Source organism: Nanorana parkeri, unplaced genomic scaffold (assembly GCF_000935625.1).
Source record: "Nanorana parkeri isolate BGI_ZX_2015 unplaced genomic scaffold, ASM93562v1 scaffold89, whole genome shotgun sequence".
NCBI lineage: Eukaryota > Metazoa > Chordata > Amphibia > Anura > Dicroglossidae > Nanorana > Nanorana parkeri.
The window spans coordinates 442,736-460,908 of NW_017306357.1; the positions used below are offsets into that span (position 1 = coordinate 442,736).

At 38.6% G+C, this 18,173-nt stretch overlaps 1 protein-coding gene across 7 annotated transcripts in view; it reads left to right on the top strand.

Moving 5' to 3' along the window:
- The first annotated feature begins 6,576 nt into the window (after window positions 1-6,576).
- The window catches only part of ELAVL4 (ELAV like RNA binding protein 4), a 110,408-nt gene continuing 98,811 nt past the window's right edge, over window positions 6,577-18,173 (top strand). For 2 of the 7 annotated variants that reach the window (XM_018552490.1, XM_018552496.1), the window contains exon 1: window positions 6,969-7,515. In XM_018552490.1, the coding sequence (XP_018407992.1) occupies window positions 7,399-7,515 (117 nt within the window). In that variant the 5' untranslated portion in view covers window positions 6,969-7,398. The other 5 variants (XM_018552492.1, XM_018552491.1, XM_018552493.1 and 2 more) reach the window with 5 other exon arrangements.

The following is an 18,173-nucleotide window of genomic DNA, read 5'->3' on the forward strand; positions in this document are numbered from 1 at the left end:
GCCATATTTTCACCCAAGGACAGCTCCAGGAGAGTTGAAAGGTGCTTCTGCAATGCACATGAGCAATATAACGCCTATTGTATCCTTATAAAACATCCTAGTTTCACTTTTCTATTCACTCCAATACATTTTGCTGAAATGGTGAAATTTTGCGGAAGTCCATCGAATTGGACTTCCGCTCTTACTTTATCAAGATCTGCCAAACTCTAGGGAAGAGCACCTGTCACCAAACCATTTTATATTAAAGAAAAAAACAGTCGGGTAAAGAAAATCCTATCCTATAAAATATAATGCATTGGTTCTAGTTTCACTTTGTCACTGGGAAAATCTGCTATGTTCTGGTCTTTTTCCAGTGAGATTCCCACCACCAGCACACAGATTGGTCTTTCCCCACTAAGATCCCACCTCCAGCATGCACACATTGGTCTTTCTACTATATTCCCTCCTTCAGCACACACGATTTCCAGTTTTCTTCTTAGTGTGCTGTCCCACACTCCCACCACACAAATTGCATTTTAAACACAGTCCATGTCCTCCCTGTAGACTTTGTTTACTTAACTCACACACAGTCTGAAGTGAACGCATTTACAGTAAAGCTGAACAGTTCAGTTGTAGTCTCTGTCCCTTCCCTCTTCTCTGAAGAAGCACATTGTACCATTGTTTCTCAGTAACTGTAGTGTGTCTAGTGCAGAATTGTGTCATGTATGTATAATGGACACAAAGATGTGCATGAGATGGTAAAGCCCATTTTCTGAACCTACTACCAGTATAATGCATGTGAAGAGATTTTGCACTTACAATTTATTTGAAACATGATCACACTGAACACACAGCCCTTGAGATCTACTTAGCAATGTGATCAGCCTTCTGTTAGACCTTCATCTTCAGGAAGCTGAGTCTACTACCAGCAGAAAAAAAGGTCTGGTATTAAAGTGCATGATTCATAATGATGCTACAGTCCCAACAGACTCCCAGTAGGATTGTTCCTTTTTAATGAGATCGACTTTTTAAAAATGCTGCTATTAGAGCATTGATGGCTTATATGTTGTTTGAATTGTTACTGAGCTCCCTGCCCAGCCACTGTGACTGTCACACAAACGGGTGATGTGGCTGAGCCTCTTCAGTGACATAGAGTCTATTAACAATGCAGGATCAGCAACAGTGAGCACAGTGCTGCTGGCCTCTGCACCTGCCTGCAGTTTCCAGACAGTAACTTTTACTTAGTGACACTGAACCTGCACTTTTTAATAGGCTCCATGTCACTGAATTGGCTAAACTGGCTGCCTGTGTTGGTGGATGCACACAGGCAGCGGTACCGTTGCCATTTTTGCTGAAGGAAGGGTGAAATGTGCAACAAAAATGTCTGCCTTCGGTGGCCTCTGCTTCCGACACGGCCCTGTAAAAGATTATGTTACACATGGCTGTTTATTTTCAAGCTTTGCCATGTTTAGAACTTGATGTCAGCTCACTTTGCCTAATATTCGTACTCAAAGAGGAATCAGATTATGGTGTGTATTTATAAAACATTCGCAGAGCTGTTCCCTCTGCAAACATCTGTGTTTTAGATTCGCAATAGATGGAGCCAATGAGGACAGTAGGAATTTATCAGCAATAAAGTATTTGCTGAGTAGCTGTAACACAGCTTTTGTATCAAAACATTATATATTTGGTTGCATTCATATAGTTTCACTTTGCTGAAATATTAACAAAATTAGGAGCATTTCTGCAAAATGAAGGTGCTTTTTAAGTGTGATGAGCTTGAAATTGCTCTTTGTGATTTTATAAAATGTTTGCCTTACTTTAAAGGAGAATTATGAGGAGAGTGAAAGCCCCAAAATTAAAGCCGATGTGTTACACTGGAGCTGTCGGCTCTATTGATCGATAACTGAGCTGATCGCTCAGTTCCTGATCTTCTCCCAGCATAGAGCGGCGACTGTAAGTCACCTCTTCCGACAGGGATCCCCCCCCTTCCCTCTCCTTTTCTCCATCGCTGACTGGAGCGATGGACAGGGGAAGGGGTGGGCACAGCTGTCAATCAGGTGGTGGGGTGGATCATGACAATATTGTTGGGATCTTTTTCAGCTGTGGTGCGGCTCTGCGCTGTCAAGACTCAGCAAATGCCCACTATATGCTAAGTTTTTGTTCAAAGGAGGACATAGTAAATGTCCTAATGTGACCCTAAAGAGAACTATGGTCCAAAATGTTTGTTTAATTTCTAATTGAAATTAATAAAAATATTGTTACAACACAAATACAAATACATTTAATCTTTGCATGTCTTAGGGTTTATTTGATGGCTTTCTGTGAACTGGCTAGAGAGATGGGTGACTGTAAGCAACACTGTCAGTTATGTCACTTGCTTATCCAAAAGCTAAACTCCTTATTAGTTGAATAGACATGCAGGCATGTTATGTTTCTGCACAGCAGCCTAAAGTTGCACAGTAGACTCATGTTTGGCGAGGTGCATAAGGTTCTGGTTCCTTCTCCCCCCGTCCATCTCTTTTTTGCTCTCTCTCTCTCTCTCTCTCTCTCTCTATCTCTCTCTTTTTCTGTCTCTTTCTTTTTCTGTCTCATTTACCTATCTGTTTCCCTCTCGCCTTTTCTTTCTCTCATCCTCAATTTAGGTTACTCTCTATTTCATTCTCTCTCTCTCTCTCTCTCTCTCTCTCTCTCTCTGGCAGACCTAAGGAACGAAGGGACCTCATACAATAATTTTTTCTTGGGCCCCCCAACTTCCATACAAAGCACAGAAAATCCCCAGCTCCCCTGCCAGATAGCCTGCAACCAAACAAATTGCCCTGTCAACAGTATGCGTTAAAGGAGGAGTTGGCTAACTCCTGGTACACCTGCATGCAATTTATCAACTGCATTAATATGCTCACACTTGGAGACTCATATACATAGAGTTAGGACCACACCTTGCAGAGGTGCCTTGGCGCGGCGGTGTGGCTTCTACATATTTTTGGCCAAAAGTTTGTGCAACTAAAACCTCTGATTTTAACGCATACTGTTGACAGGGCAATTTGTTTGGTTGCATGCTAGCTGGCAGGTGAGCTGGGGATTTTCTGTGTTTTGTATTGTTGTAAGCCTTCCCAATGTGCACCCTGCCGTAAAGGCTAGCTATAGATTCATGCAGTTACCATGTTTTTTCTAGCCCCCCAACTTCCCCCCGCTCTGAAGCCCATTGAGACCCTCCTCCCCACAGAAGCCCGTTGCACCGGCTGCGCCAGCAGTAGGTCTGCCCCTGGATCTCTATATACACAGTGGAGAGTATAGCACACGGTAATCTGTATATACACACTGATATCTAAATACACAGTGAGAAGTATAGCACACAGTAATCTCTATATACACACTGATCTCTATATACACAGTGAGAAGTATAGCTCATTAAGCCCTACTCCATAGAAGCCACTGCTTTAATGGGCTGCACTGATGATAGAGAGCAAGCCTGAAATAGCTGTATGCAGTTTGGAAATAAATGACTGTCTAATAGTAGAATGCATTTATGCTGTATTCCAGCAGTTCATGACTCAGCCTAATATCTGAAACCCCTTATTTATGGTATTTGCAATGGAAATGAGACATGCAGATATCATCTGTTTTAAGAGGGTTTTACTGTGCTTTGTTCTGTAGAAAAGGAAACAACTCTAAAGACATACCTTTACTACTTGTGAACATCAGTTGAATAGGATAAAAACGTGTGGTATGTCTTTCACAGTTTTTACTCTTGATGCTAGACCTGCTCATGAATGTAAAGCTAGTCAAAATAGGGTGGAAGTCATGTGTATGCACATGAACCAAACATAACATTTTTCCCCTATGTAATCCTTCTACAACATGCACACCTGACCCAACATGCACACCTGACCATGCATGGCTATGTAGGAGGGTGAGGAGCACCCAAATACTCCTTGTATCTGTCTAATCCTAGTGGAAACTGTTACAGTAAAAAAAAAAAAAAAAAAAAAACAAAACTGTACGTCCCAGACATGAGTATTAGCGAATACTAGCCTGTATATAGCAGGCCATTTTTCAGTTTTCACTACTACTACATCCCTCTGGGATGTCATCACGCACATTACGTCATTATGCATGGCTTTTCAGAGGGAGTGATACCAAAATGACGTCGCCATACATATAGTAGCTTGATCATTACAAGCGACACACCCAAAACAAACTGCAAATTGATCTGTTTATGTAGGTGTTCCTTAGTTTGCAATAAAATGGGATTCTTGAAAACCTACATGAGTGGGCAGCAATTGCTCTGCTTTCAAAGTTGAAAAGGTATCAATATTATCACCATCAATAAACCACATCAACCTGATAACCTGATAAGCAAGTCAGCAGAATGTTTTGGTGTTGTGGTTCTAGGTATTTTAGGAATAGGAGATATCTCTAAGACATCGGTCCATCTATGGTCTTTGCTTTTGCCACATCTAGCCCAATTTGGATGCTAGCAGGGTTATTCACAAAAGGGTGAAGAGTTTGGAGAAGGCAGAAGAAGTAAACAATCTAGGCCAAAATGGCTGAAACGGAAAGTGAGCTGAATTGGAGAATTTTTCCAAATCAGCTATGTTGTCCTAGATTGTTCATTTCTCCTGCCTTCTCCAAACTCTTCATCCTTTTATGTATCACCATGAGATAAGGTAATACTTTCGCCATATCCCTTCCTGTCTGTATTAAGAATTAAAGTGATGTTTGCCCATCCACTACTGCTTCGAATCATTAATGTATGTAGCACTGGATGAAGCAAGTCCTGCAGAGCTGGAGAATGAGGTACCCAGGATTGTGCCACAGATAATTAAGAATATATATGTTACAGGGAAATGTAATTCCATCTTTGATCAGATGCTTAAGTCTTGTTTTTATTTGATAAAGAGAAGTGACAATGCATGTGGAGTTTACTACAGGGTCAAAAATATTGTCAGTCTAGACCCTGGCTTAAGTGGTCTTCCCACAAATCCAGCCTAAGTATTTTGGCTGCTGAAAGTTAGATCAGAGTTTTTAAGTATTTTCTCTTACTTGCAACAATTAAAATGTTCTGTATGATGATTGCAAAAAAAAAAACAAGGGTACTTCCTGTTATTTGTGCCCATTTTAGAAAAAATCGGTCTTGAAAATAAGCTTATTGTTGAACTGTTCTCACGGAATCACATTAGTACAATAAACAGGATGCTGATGTATTATTGATTTAACATTTTGAGATACCATAAAGTTACATTGCTTTAAGGTGACCTTGTTATAGATTTGTGCTGTTTTCTGTTTTAGATGTCCTATTACCCTAGACATTGCAACAATGTTTGATAGTGAATTATACTGCTTATACTTATAACTATCAAATCAGCAATTAAGAATAATTAAAGCATCCCAAAACACAACTAAAAACTATGGGCCTGCAGTTCAGAATCTCAACAAGGGACCCCTCATACCTTGTTCAACAACTTTCAGGTTGCCATGTTCACCCTTGGCCTTATTTTTTATTTTATTTTTTAAAGGAGTTTAAATATTCCTTCAGTAAACCAGATACGCCTACTAAAGCCTCAAACAGCAGATAACTGGACAGAAAAAGAAGAATGATTCCTCATTCTCTATGGAAAACATTGGGGGGAATTTATCAAAACTGGAGCAGAGAAAAACTGGAGCAGATGTGCATGGCAACCAATCAGCTTCTCTCTTTAGTTTGTTCAGTTAAGATTTGAAAATGAAAGAGAGATGTTGATTGGTTGCCATGCACATCTGCTCCAGCTTTTCTCTGCTCCAGTTTTGATAAATTCCCCACATTGTGTATTACACACAGTAAATATAGCAGAGTTGCAGTCACATATGGACACTTGGATCAAATTGTGGACCTTTGACAGTTTTGCCTACAGAACTCTCTGTACTTGAGCCTTAGTCAAAAAGGTAAAATAATTATTTAAGATTGGTAGGGAAATGGATTGTTCACATCAAAAGGTATACTAAGACGTGATAAAGAATCTGCTTTTCATTTAAACATTCCATTAAAACTAATGTCGATTCTATTTCCTATGCTGTCTTTACAGCTTTCTTGATACCAACTAGATACTGAATACATCTGAGACATCACTTCCACCAAACCATTGCAGCAATCGAGCAGCACAAAATCTTTTTCTAACCGCTCAACTGGTTCTGCATAGAAAATAGCACTGCATCGAATGTAAAGATCCTCATTACCCTGTTGTAAACTGGCCTAGTGCAGCAATAACGCATTAGACATTTTCTTTTGCAAGGCAAGATATAACTACATCCCAGCCTACATCTCAGTTTCTATAAATTAGGTGTGAGTTTGCAATATAATGTGCAAATGGTTTAATTTTACATCACAACGGAATGCAGACAGGATGATTGTGAGACTTGCATTGATGCGGTGTACAAGATGAAGCTTTAGACTGTTTTGGAATGTAGAAGTATTTCTTGAGTAGTGATGGTGGTGGTGGTGGGGGGATTATAGTGGGCAGTGACAAGCGATAGGCTGCACCAGGGTTGATTGGAGGGACACAAGTCATGGTGTGAGCTGTTAATATACCTGTTTCAGCACATCCAACCAAAAAGCTCCAGGTTTCTTTTCCTTCTCAAGGTTATTTGCATGTGCGCTCACAAACCACCTGGTGGTGATGCTTTGAATTGTTACTTTGAAAGAATACTTTTAACACCAGCCATGTTTGTAGCAGTGTAACCTTGCAAGGGAGCAGTCCATGCTGCTGTATCCATCTGTACTCTACGTGCTTGATCAGGGGGAAAATCCGGCAAGCTGAACAGAGGCTCTGATGTGCGAACTCTAGGGAATCTTCATATTGACTCTCTTGGAGAAAAAAAAAAAAAAGAACAATTCGGACAGACCCCTTTCCAGACGGAGCATAGCAAAGGCTCCTTTTTGTTACTCTCTGACAAGATGTTTGAAATCACCAGGACCCTTAATGCTGCTTTGTTAAATAATGAGGTAACAATTTGACACTTTCTTATGCGAGTCTAACAAATTTTTTTTGCCTGCTGACTTAAACTGCTGTAATGAAGAATTATTTCAAATTTTTCTCCTAAATGAAGACAAATTAACCTGATCTTGACAATTAAAAAAAGAGGGTTTGTTGTTTGTATTTTTTTTCTTTTTAACGAAAAAATCAAGAATCTTTTTTTGCTGTCTTCCCTCCACTGATCTTTAAACCTCTTTGCAGCCAAGCGGGCTTCCAGTGTATTGCGTTCCTGGTCCTTTTGACAGCATAGAGGTTAATGAGTGCGTCAGTCGACTGCTGTTGCCTATGATAGTACGAAGTATGACTTGCAAGCTGCCCAGAGTAGGTGTTTATTAATGCTGAATTGGCTTGTGGTGTAGCCCATCTGGACCATAAGAGACGCTGCAGATTTACTTGTGATGTTAAGATGTCCATACCGTTTGGAAAGGATGTTTGCTGGAGACAGGCTGAGAGATACACTATGAATCCATCTCTTTTACATGCGTCTGCTGCCACTAATGACTTACAAGGCTGCTCATTTAGGGTAAGGCAATCTAATCACCTTTTGATTTGATTTTGGAGGAATTGGCTGTGCACGAGTTCCGTGTCTGTATTGTTTTTTTTTTCTCTTTCTTCTTTCTTCTCTTTATGCTGTGCAGTGTCTGTCTGAGCCTAGATTAACCTGGCAAGTGCAGAATGCTGTGTGCTTTACCAGACCTCAGAGTTAATAGTTTGAGTGAAGCCCTCAAACTAGCATACAATGTTCATGAAGGAATTATTGGTTTCCCAGTTTGACTTTGTAGTAATGAAGCCACTCTATGTTGTGTCATACTTGCATTGTCTTGTTATATATACTATGCAAAAAAAAAAGCAGTGAAACATGCATTGTTTACAAAAATGATAATGCCTCTGTAATGCGAGTTGAGGTATAGACACCATCACCAAGGGTTTAAGTTGGTTTTTACTGCATAGTGCATAATGGACTGGTCATGTTTGCATTTTGAGCAAGATTTGTTCAGTTTTTGCCTTGTAAATGAAATAGGAATAGTACCTATAGTGGGGGAAGCTTTACGTTAGCATAATGCATTGGTTTACCTTTAATTCTAAAATGCATGTTACTTGGGCAAAAAACTTCATTTTCCATATTATTGTGTACTCTTGAACTTGAATTGTTACTGCTTTTTCTTGAAATATTGAATATTAATATTGCTTCATATCAGTCTGCGGAGATATGTATATTTATGTTTTCATGTACGTATATAGAGCTGTGGATGTATAGCATATACCTGCATATTTATATAGAGAGGACAACGCAGACCGTTTAGACTACATATATTTTATACTGAGTGCAAAATGAAAAATACAGCCTGCTCTGAAAAATTAAAGCGTACCTTACATACATTACTACTTATTATTTTGTTACCCTCATTTTTAGTGTTATATTGGTGTTGCAAGAAGTATTGCTGAAGACTTTAATATCTCTGATAGGATTGGCTATGTTTCCTTTTAAGTACAATATTTGCTTTAGTTTTAGGGCGATTGTCAAGCACTTAAGGGTTAACTGATAACTTTGAGGCTTTAGTAGATAGCGCCACCTCTGACAGCATGCAGGTACTTACATTTTGTAGCCTTAAGCTATAGTGCCACTTAGGGATGCCTCTAAAAACCAACATGTTGATATTTAGGGAAGTACTATGGCATATGTTTATATTAAAGAGGTATTTGAAAAAAGTGTCAGTTAGATAAGCAATTACAGGGAAGGGCAGTGAATTGAATTTTCCTGATTTCTGCATTAATGGCTATAAATATAGGCAGTAGTATCTAACAACAACACATATCCTACTCTTCAATAGCTTTCATGTTTAAAAAAAAACAAGGTTACACTATCAAGGTCATTGATCTCTAAGATAAAAAGAGTGTAATTGGCATCAGCAATTCCAGTAAATTTAGGCGTGGAAAAGTTTTGTATCTATTCTTGCAAAAGAACCCTGCTGAAGTGCAATACGGCATTTATAAAAGAGATTTTATAAAATCTCAGAAGAGTTTTTGAAGCTCATGAGAATGGAAAGAGTTTAAAAAAATTCCAAAGGCTGGGGCCCATTATTCGCCAGGTTGGCAGTACCATTACCCCTTTTTCTAGGTGGGACATCCTACAAAGTTTAATACAAGGTCAATCTTCACAATCTTTAAACTGGTGTCAAATAAACCTGGAGTGACCTCTGTGGATTAGTGCTCATTATGCTGCACATGATAACAATCTTGTTTATAAGTTGACTATAGGAAAAACTCTTAATAAAAGTAGTGTTCATGGGAGATTGCCAAAACAAAAACATTGCTGCCCATTTCAAGTCTACTAAAGACTACCTGGCTGTCCCTTGGCACTAATATAATCTTTTTCTTAGGACAGAGGAGACTTTAGGTAAACATTGTGGTTAATGTATGCACTGTCATGTTTGGAGACAAAAAGCTTAACCAATGCCAAAACTTAATCCAAACTCTGCATCAGTGTGGGGGGAGCATAATGATGTGGGAATGTTTTGGTGTGTTAGGGTCTGGAGGTCTTGCCACCATTGAGGGACCAATTATTAGCATGTTGTATAACAAATGGTACTGCAAATGTTGGTGTTTTTGTCAAGCGACGTTGGGCTAAGCAACCTGTCAACAATTCAAAATACAGTAGCATGTAAACAACATTGGAAGACATTTTATAGTGTGCTATAACCGAGGCAGGCTCCTGACCTCTAGCCTGTCGAAATGCTGTGGTGTAATCGGACCAGGCCATTCAAGCGAGGCATCGTAAAAATATGAATAAAGGTTTTGATATACAAGAATGGGTCAAATACATTCTAAGCAATGTACCTGCCAGCATTTATTAAAGTCTCCATCAAGTTCCACTAGTTATTACATTTAGTGGTTTGTATACTATTTTCACAAATGACCTTGACTAATCAAAAGAATGTAAAATACTATTTATTTGTCAAATAAAGCTGGAATTTTCAATAGGGCTTAGATAATATTCACAACATATTTGAAGAGCCATTCATGCAGAAATCAAGAAAATTAGTTCACAAAATGTTCTCACGACTGTATATGGCTTTAGTAGATGGGGATGTATTGTGATGATTATATCTGTGTGTACCAATAGGAAATGGGAAAGCGCTGGTTAATACATTCCACCATTTGTGTTGCTGGGTATAAAGTTATATTAAGTTTTACTGTGTTTTAATCACAAGGAATTGCATGCTTCCTTTGGGCAAAGTGCAGTAACCATGTGCAAAGTACAACATCTATTACAAACCAAACAGATTTCACTTTCTAAATATCTGACCAGAGTAAACCAAAATCTTATTGGTTGCTCTGGGTTACTACACTTTGAATATAGTTACAGCTCCGTGCACTGCCCCATTAAGTATACATGGTGATCGTAACATTCTGTTGCAAACTCAATACAGAATGGAGACCGAAACTGAGATCTGCACCCAATAGAAATGTCAGATTGGCCAACTGTGTATTTTAGCATGGCTGGCAATCTGTGTGTTTTAGCATTTCTTGATATAAAAACTTTGGAAGTAAGGTCATAATATTCCAATAACCACACAATGCCACCTGAACTGAAAAGTTATTGTGGCTTCTTTGTAGGTGCATTCTTCCAAAAGTAGAGGATACTTTGTTAACTTAAACCTTTCGTGCCTGATTACACTACTAGGGAAAGTCAGACTGTGCTGGTCTTCTCAAGATATTCTTAAGGTAATCCAAGAAGTCCATTGGTAGGTTCAGTTGTCTTTTCGTGCCGCAGGTGGAGAAAAAAATATTTTGGCCAAGTCTTTTCTCTTTAAACCACTAAAGTAATGAATGTAATTTACAGATCCTTTTCTTCTCAACTGTGAAGCACATCGAGTTCAAGAATTTAAAAAAATTTGTGTAACGTCGTATAAACTTGGAACAGACTTTAAGTTAAAAAAATAAAAATAAAAATGTAGGGCAGTCTATATTTCTCAAGTAGTTTCATGTTTAGACCTAAAAACAAAATAGTAAATGCTGTTCTCGTAGATGTTAAATCTTTACCAAGTGTTCTTGACACAAAATGCATCCAATGGGAGCATAGAAACAGGAATGCAATATGACAAAAATAGGACCGAAATTTGTTTGCGGGGGACGACAAATAGTTGCAAATCCTTTGCTTGGGGTGCAAAAGTCCCTACTTACACCAATGCTAAAAATGTATTGAAAATATGGAAATGTCAGGTTAATGTGCTTGAAAATTTGGTAAACAGAGTTGTGCGCCTATTAGCAAGTAAATCTACTACTCTGTCGAGTTTCTACATCTCCATAAAAGCTACCATGTATTTTATTCCCAGATCTCTTCCCATGATCCTCTGCTTCAGAATATGGTACATAAGTTAAATTGGATCTTCTAATCATGTATTGCCCTCCCATTCTACCTACAAAATTTGTCTTCTCAAAAAATCTATATGATAATCATCTCTTCCTGCTCTGACATCAATCATTAAACAAAAGACTCCTACAAAATGCTTTCTGTGTATTACGAAAAGTCTGATATCGAAGAACATTCAAAGAAAATATTAAGCAAAATAAACACACATAAGAATTTGTGAATTCTTGTTTTTTTCCCATTATGTGTGCAAAGAAAGTTGTTTGTGGTAAACAAAAAGGGTTGGGTATTTTGTTTGGCTTAGAAGCATAAGTCCTGGTAGATGACTATGACATAGGAACCATTTTGTTTTGACTATTCCATTATACAGTCTGACTGAGTTATGAAAAGCTTTGGTTGTATATAAGTGCCCATTTAGTGATGCATTAAAAAGCCACTAAAAGTCCCCCACAGCACCCAGGTTTGTTTACTGAAGTCAGGACAGTGAGGGATAAATTCAGATTGGTTGCTATAGGTTACTGCATGATCCACATGGATCCTGAGTGAGTAAGCCTGGTTGAATGTTTCTCCAACACCTGCCCTTCAGTCAACATGGGCACTTTGGTAGCCTACCCCTTACCTATCTGTTGGTTGACCCACATCTGGTCTACAAATAATCTAGACACCTACAATGTCAACGTCACCGCCTACAATACAATGTTTAGAAAATGGTTGAGCCCATAAACACACAAAAAAATCCACAAATGTGCCCTAACTTGTGTTTATTGGAAGAACAGCCAACTGATTATTGAAATGATTAAGAATTAAGTTATTGTTTTAAAAATACACCATTTGCCAAAACTAAGGTACAAAATCCAGGTGGCTATAAAAAGGCCAACGGCAGCAAACGGTATATACAACTTTTCATATTGATCCCTTACCCCACAGCAGCAATCTCACCCAAAAAATTGAGTTGCTTTTAAATCATTTTTTCATATTATCAGCATGCTCAGAGTAGCAGAAAAAGACAAGTTATTCCCCCAGGGATTCACAATTATGTATAATTTAGAGCCGAATATTCAATTAACAACTTTGCTGACCAGCAAGAAATGGGCCTCAAGGTCAAGAGAATGATTTTTTTTCCTGTCCTCTTAATGTTTTAAGTCTTGGGCAGCAGATTTAGTGCACTAAAAAACGCTCTTATGTAAAGTCTCATGCAGAACCTCTTCACTTGCATCAGAGACATCAATAATCTCATAATTATGCCAGGAATAGGCTGGCTATGCTCACAACAAAATGCATGCATAGAGATACAGAAATAGATAAAGCAGCTAAAATAGTAACTGAAGCCATTGCTGCTAATGGAGTGTATTAAAGAAAATGTTCCTGAAAGTATATTTAAAATAAAAATAATAAAAAAAGAAAGTCTGAATATACCTCTTTGTACAGCTCTTCGTCATTAGTTGTATCAGAACCCTTTTTTTTTGTTAATGATGCCCAGGTTGTAAACAGAGCAGCAAATGGCATTGAAAGAGCCCCCTCCCTACCATCAGTGTGCTGATTCCCCCTTTTATTCACATCGGAGTGTAATGTTAAAATCAATCATTAGGATTAGTACAGTTAGCATGCGAGGAATGACCCGTGAACTGATATTCTTCAGCCAGAAGTTCCCAGCTGGTCATTTATGTCAAATACAAAGAGCATTTCAGGGACAGACACTGAGCCATTAACCCCCAGGCTCCGGCAGCAACATATGTCACAGAAACTTGTGGAGAAACCTATTGCAGCAGGGAAACAGTTAAGCTCCCCAGCCTGATAGAAGCCAATTTCAATAGCACCTTGCCTAGCCCCACCTTCTCCAGCCCACTCAGCCAATCAGATACTGCCTTTATCTGACAGATAGTCCCATAAATGCATGCAAGCATCTAGCCAATTTTCAAGGCAAGGCTGTATCCAATTTTCATATCTACACCCTACATTCGAGAGGCATCATCACAGTCCCTCTCTCTCTGTTTTTTTTCCTTTCTTTTTTTTTCTTTCCTTATTTTTTGTTCAGATTTTTATTTATTTTCCATTGTTTGCCTTGTCCTATGTGTTAGCAGTTCATTTAGTTATTTATATTATTTATTATTATTTTTTTTAAATACGAGTTGTTGGGATATTTTTTTTTCCTTCCTAAAGCATTCTTGAAAATAACAGTTACAAGGAGAAAAAGTCGGAGCACACAGCGAGACACTATTAACCTTTAAGAATGGTGATGGTAGGTGGCACCTTATTTTTATTTTAACGTATTTTCAAGTTCCATTCAGTTTTGCAAGTCTGTCTCTTGTCTGCATCTCTTGTTCATACAGTCTTGGTGTTCCGTCGCTTCAGTGATCATAGTGGTGGGCTGCTATTTTTTGTGTGTGCGAGTGCGTGTTTCTTCAGTGATTTGTCACGTGCAATTAGAATGCTTAATTTTTGTTTCAAGGTCATTTTTTTTGTGTGTGTGTTGTACGCTAGCACCGTCGACCTATTGTCACAAAAAAAAACACCCCATGAAGTATGCGGCGTGTAAGCATTCGCCCATCTCCATCTAACCTCTGATACTGTGTGAGGTTTCATTTCTACCATTGTGTTTCTGCACAAAGACTCTCAAAATCGAGGGGAAAAAAAATGTTATAATGAAAAAGACCAAGCCTTTAAAAAAAAAAAAATAGCATCTCCCCTTCGCTGCTAATTTCGGTTGGTCTGCGCAGTTGGTATGGTAATCTTTCATGAGAGTGATTTATAGGGGTTTGGTATATGCTGCATATTGTATTTCAGAGTTCCCTGCCGTGACCTCATAAAAGAGGAGGAGGCTGGCGTGTGTTACAGCGCGCACTCTGTGTGAGTGTGTGTGTGTGTGCGTGTGTGTGAGTGTGTGTGTGCGCGTGTGTCCTTCGTAGCATCTCTTGCCAGCGCTACTGTAAGAAGGAATGTCAGCTTTTACATAAGGCTCTTTTTGGTTTTGACACTGTGACACACTAGAAGGCTCCATCTCAATAATCACAGATGGAGTGGAATGGCTTAAAGATGGTAAGTGGAATCGCGGTGAATTGTATCTTTTTTTTTTTTTGTTCCGTATTTTTTTTCCATTTCAGACCGCAAGCAGTTATTTCCATTTACAACTGTTTTCTCCTTGCCTTTTATTTTTTTTAAATGAGAAATTCATGCACTAGCTTTGTCGAACGCCTCACTGCTTCCTTCAGCGTGTGCTGCAGCCAATCTAGGAAGGGTACCTTGACAACTATAATGTCAGCGAACGTCTATCACAGAATTACTTGATGCTGTGTAGTCTTCATTTGAATTACATGAGTCTTTGGACGTGTCGGTGCCTTTTTTTTTTTTTTTACACGGCCGAAGAAAGCTTTGTGCCTTAAAGCACCAAAAAAAAAAAAAGAAAGAAAGAAAGGAAAAAAAGAGAAAATTGCTGCAGAATGCACATATGTTAAATAAGTACAGCTGCCTTTTTTTTTTTATTGCCCCACAACATAGACCGTGTAGCTACTTGACGCTCCTTTTGTGTGCCTTTCTCACAATGGGTATAAAGTGCCACACTTGCATCTCGCAGTCGTGACCTGCATGGCATGTTGTTGAATGCTGCAGGGACCCGGGGCTCTGTGTCCCTCCGATTTCCTTGCAACACCACCACCACCCCCCCTTCCTTACAAATCTGCCCTGGACTGCAACCTTAAAAAAAGAAAATGATCAGAGATACTTTCAAGTTCTAGCAAATTGAAGCTTCCTTATCCCCACCCAGCGCCTTCATTCTCAAGGAATTGTCTTTGTCTGCTTGTTTTGATGGGTGTAAAACAAACAAGATTAGATGGAGCATTGTAAGTGAAAGCTATCGCTCCAAGGGGAAGCCAGAGAAAGGTTGCCGAGGAAACGGCTAGGGAAAGAGGCGAGATAGGGGAGCAGGTGGCAATCATTTGGGAATATAGCAAGCCGCGTGAAAAAAAAAAAAAGACCGGGGTTACCTCTATTATCTCCTCTCCTCTAAAGCAGTCACAACTTTAATTATTCTGTACATATAGGTGCTAATTACAGCTCAAGCACAGATGTACAGTGAATCACTAAACACTATTTTTAAGCATTTGTTTCTTGCTAAGCAGAGGGTATATTTTATATCATATAAGAAAATAAAAAAAACTGCAATTACTGAAAACACTTTTGTTTTTTAAGTTGGTGGGTCACAAACATGGGTGGCTCACAGAATGCAAGAATACACTGGATTTTTTTAAAAATAATCCAATTAACACATATATAAAGTTGAATTTTAATGTCATCACTATTTTGGGATAGAAGAATTTCACATTTGGCTTTAAAGCCAAAGCCAAAAGGAAAATATACCATGAATCTTTTTTATGCACTTTATTAAATTTAAACACATTCTGTTTTTGTTTTTTTTATTATTATTATTATTTTTTATTATACTACATGTGGTATGTCAAGGTCTGAGATTGTCCCTATAAAGAAAATATTTTTTTCGGTGTAGTTTGGATGAAAGTGTCACACTTTATGAACAGCAGTACAGTTCTAAGCATAGCTTTAATAATGTATATATCTTACAATCCATGGCTCTCTATATCGCCCTTGCTTTTATAAAGTGTACTCATAGTTACCATCTCCCATTTGTCCGACCACAAAAGGTGGTGTTCTTACTTGGAATTCCTGCTCACTGTGTACTAGCTGTGAAATGTCAAATGAAAGTCAGAAAAAATGCAGTTCCATGCATCCGTGTCTAGGCTTTTGTTATGGGGGAGAAATAGATTCCGTCGCCAGTATAGAGGGGACATTTAAACCCTGTAATCAAACGATGTGTTTCACTCCAGTGCACACTGCACTTCAATTTCTGTCTTGTTTACTAAATGAATAATGCTATAGACTGATAGTGTAAGTGTTGGCATTGCAGCGCATGTATTAAGTGTATTGTCAAATTATAATACTTTCTGGTTACAGTAGGGTATCATGCAATAAGGCTTGCTAAATATGCCAGTGAGTAAGATTATGTGAGTATGTCGCCTATATCCAGGTGTATGCTTATATGTGCGTGTAGGTATGTGTATACAAAGATATGTGTGTCTTGAAAACACGTCCACTTTTTAATCTATCCTCCCACCTATTTGTCCATCCATACCTCCATCCAACTTTTACAAGTATTTAAACAGCGTTTTAATTACTCTCAGGTGTGCCTACGGCTTCTTAGCACCGAGCGCTTTACGTTCATGCCGCTGCTTGCTGTTTTAAGGCAGAAAACTTAATGTGCTTCGATTAACTTATTGCCATACACTTCCTGTTTCCCTTTTGCCTCTAAGTCAACCAAAGGTTTCCAAGGAAGAGGGAGTTTATCAAATCACAATCAATTCAAAATCCCAAATCGTTGCCTAAAAGAACACAAGTCTTCTCGGTGTTCTTTTTTTATACAGCATAACAAGTAGATTTCCCATATTTTCCTTTTGCTGATGGGAGGCTTTTTTCGAAACTTGAGTTTTCCAACACTTAAACTTGCAGCTTGAAGGAAATTGGTGGCTGCTTTGCTGTCTTTGAAATGAGAGTGTATATACCGAGAATGTAGCTCGCTTGATCCCAGCGTTGGTTTCTGTGGCAGTGTCCAAGTAATTGTGTTATAGTGTCTGAGCTAAGGACACTCAATCACAAGCTCTATAGGGGGTCTGATCAAGGATTTACAATCAAAGGACTGGAAAGTAGTTGGGAAACTTGGAATTACAGCAATATGGAGAAACATTATTATCCATGCATATGACACCTACAGCTTCGGGCTTATACAGTGCATAGGGCAGGGATGACTTGCCAAGTACAGTAACCTATAGCAACCAATCCAAATGTGTCTTTGAAATGGTCCTTCCACAGTAAACTAAAGTCTGATTTGTAGCTATAGATTACTACACTGTGTATAGTGCAATGCATTGCTAATTGCAATGCCTTGCTGAAAAAGCCAATTTGTCTCTTATTAAAATATCCCAATGCAATTGATAAAACCCTTAGCCCAAGAGAATAGAATGTACAACATACTGGTTTGTTTGGAATATTGTAATTTCCTTTGTTATTTTAAGACTAATTGCCTTTGCTGATTTGGTATTACAATATCAACCCTGCACTAGATACACTATGCTACCCCACCAGGTTGTCTCTGCATTGTGAATTGTATTTATTCAGGTTTATTCAGTAACACAAGGCACACAGCAATAGTGATCTGCAAAATCTATTAACTCATATGTTATTACATTTACTATAGTCTAACCAGTAAAAATAAGAATTTTGATTGCTCGTCATACGTTACTGCACTTTGCCTTTTCTCATTGCCTGAAATTAGCCTGTCAGTGGCCAAAGCACTCTAGAAGTTTCTTTGAAGTCTTGTGCCACGATCTGTCAGTGGTGTTTGTATTCAACAACAGTCTTTTTACACCTTATGGTGTTTTCATCAACATTAATAGAGCTTATGTTTAACTCGTGAGAAAAAAACTCATGTTGAAAGTGCAGTAGCCCAAAAGCGTCCAATCAGCAGTCATCTTTCATTGCCCTTATCGCTTTCATCTGATAGAGGGAGAAGACTGATTGGTTGTCGGAGTTAAAATCAGTTGGCACATCACCTGAACTGCATTATTAAAAAAATACCAATGATTTTACAGATATGTCAGGGCCCAGGTGTGCCCAAGCCTTTCCCATGCAGCCCAAGGCTTGACCGAACCTGTCTGTTTGCAGTGACAGAATCTGCTGCCAATTGTACATTTTAAAAATCCAATTCCTGTGATTCTCTTTGTTCTGAAAAGATCAGTCTCACAGCA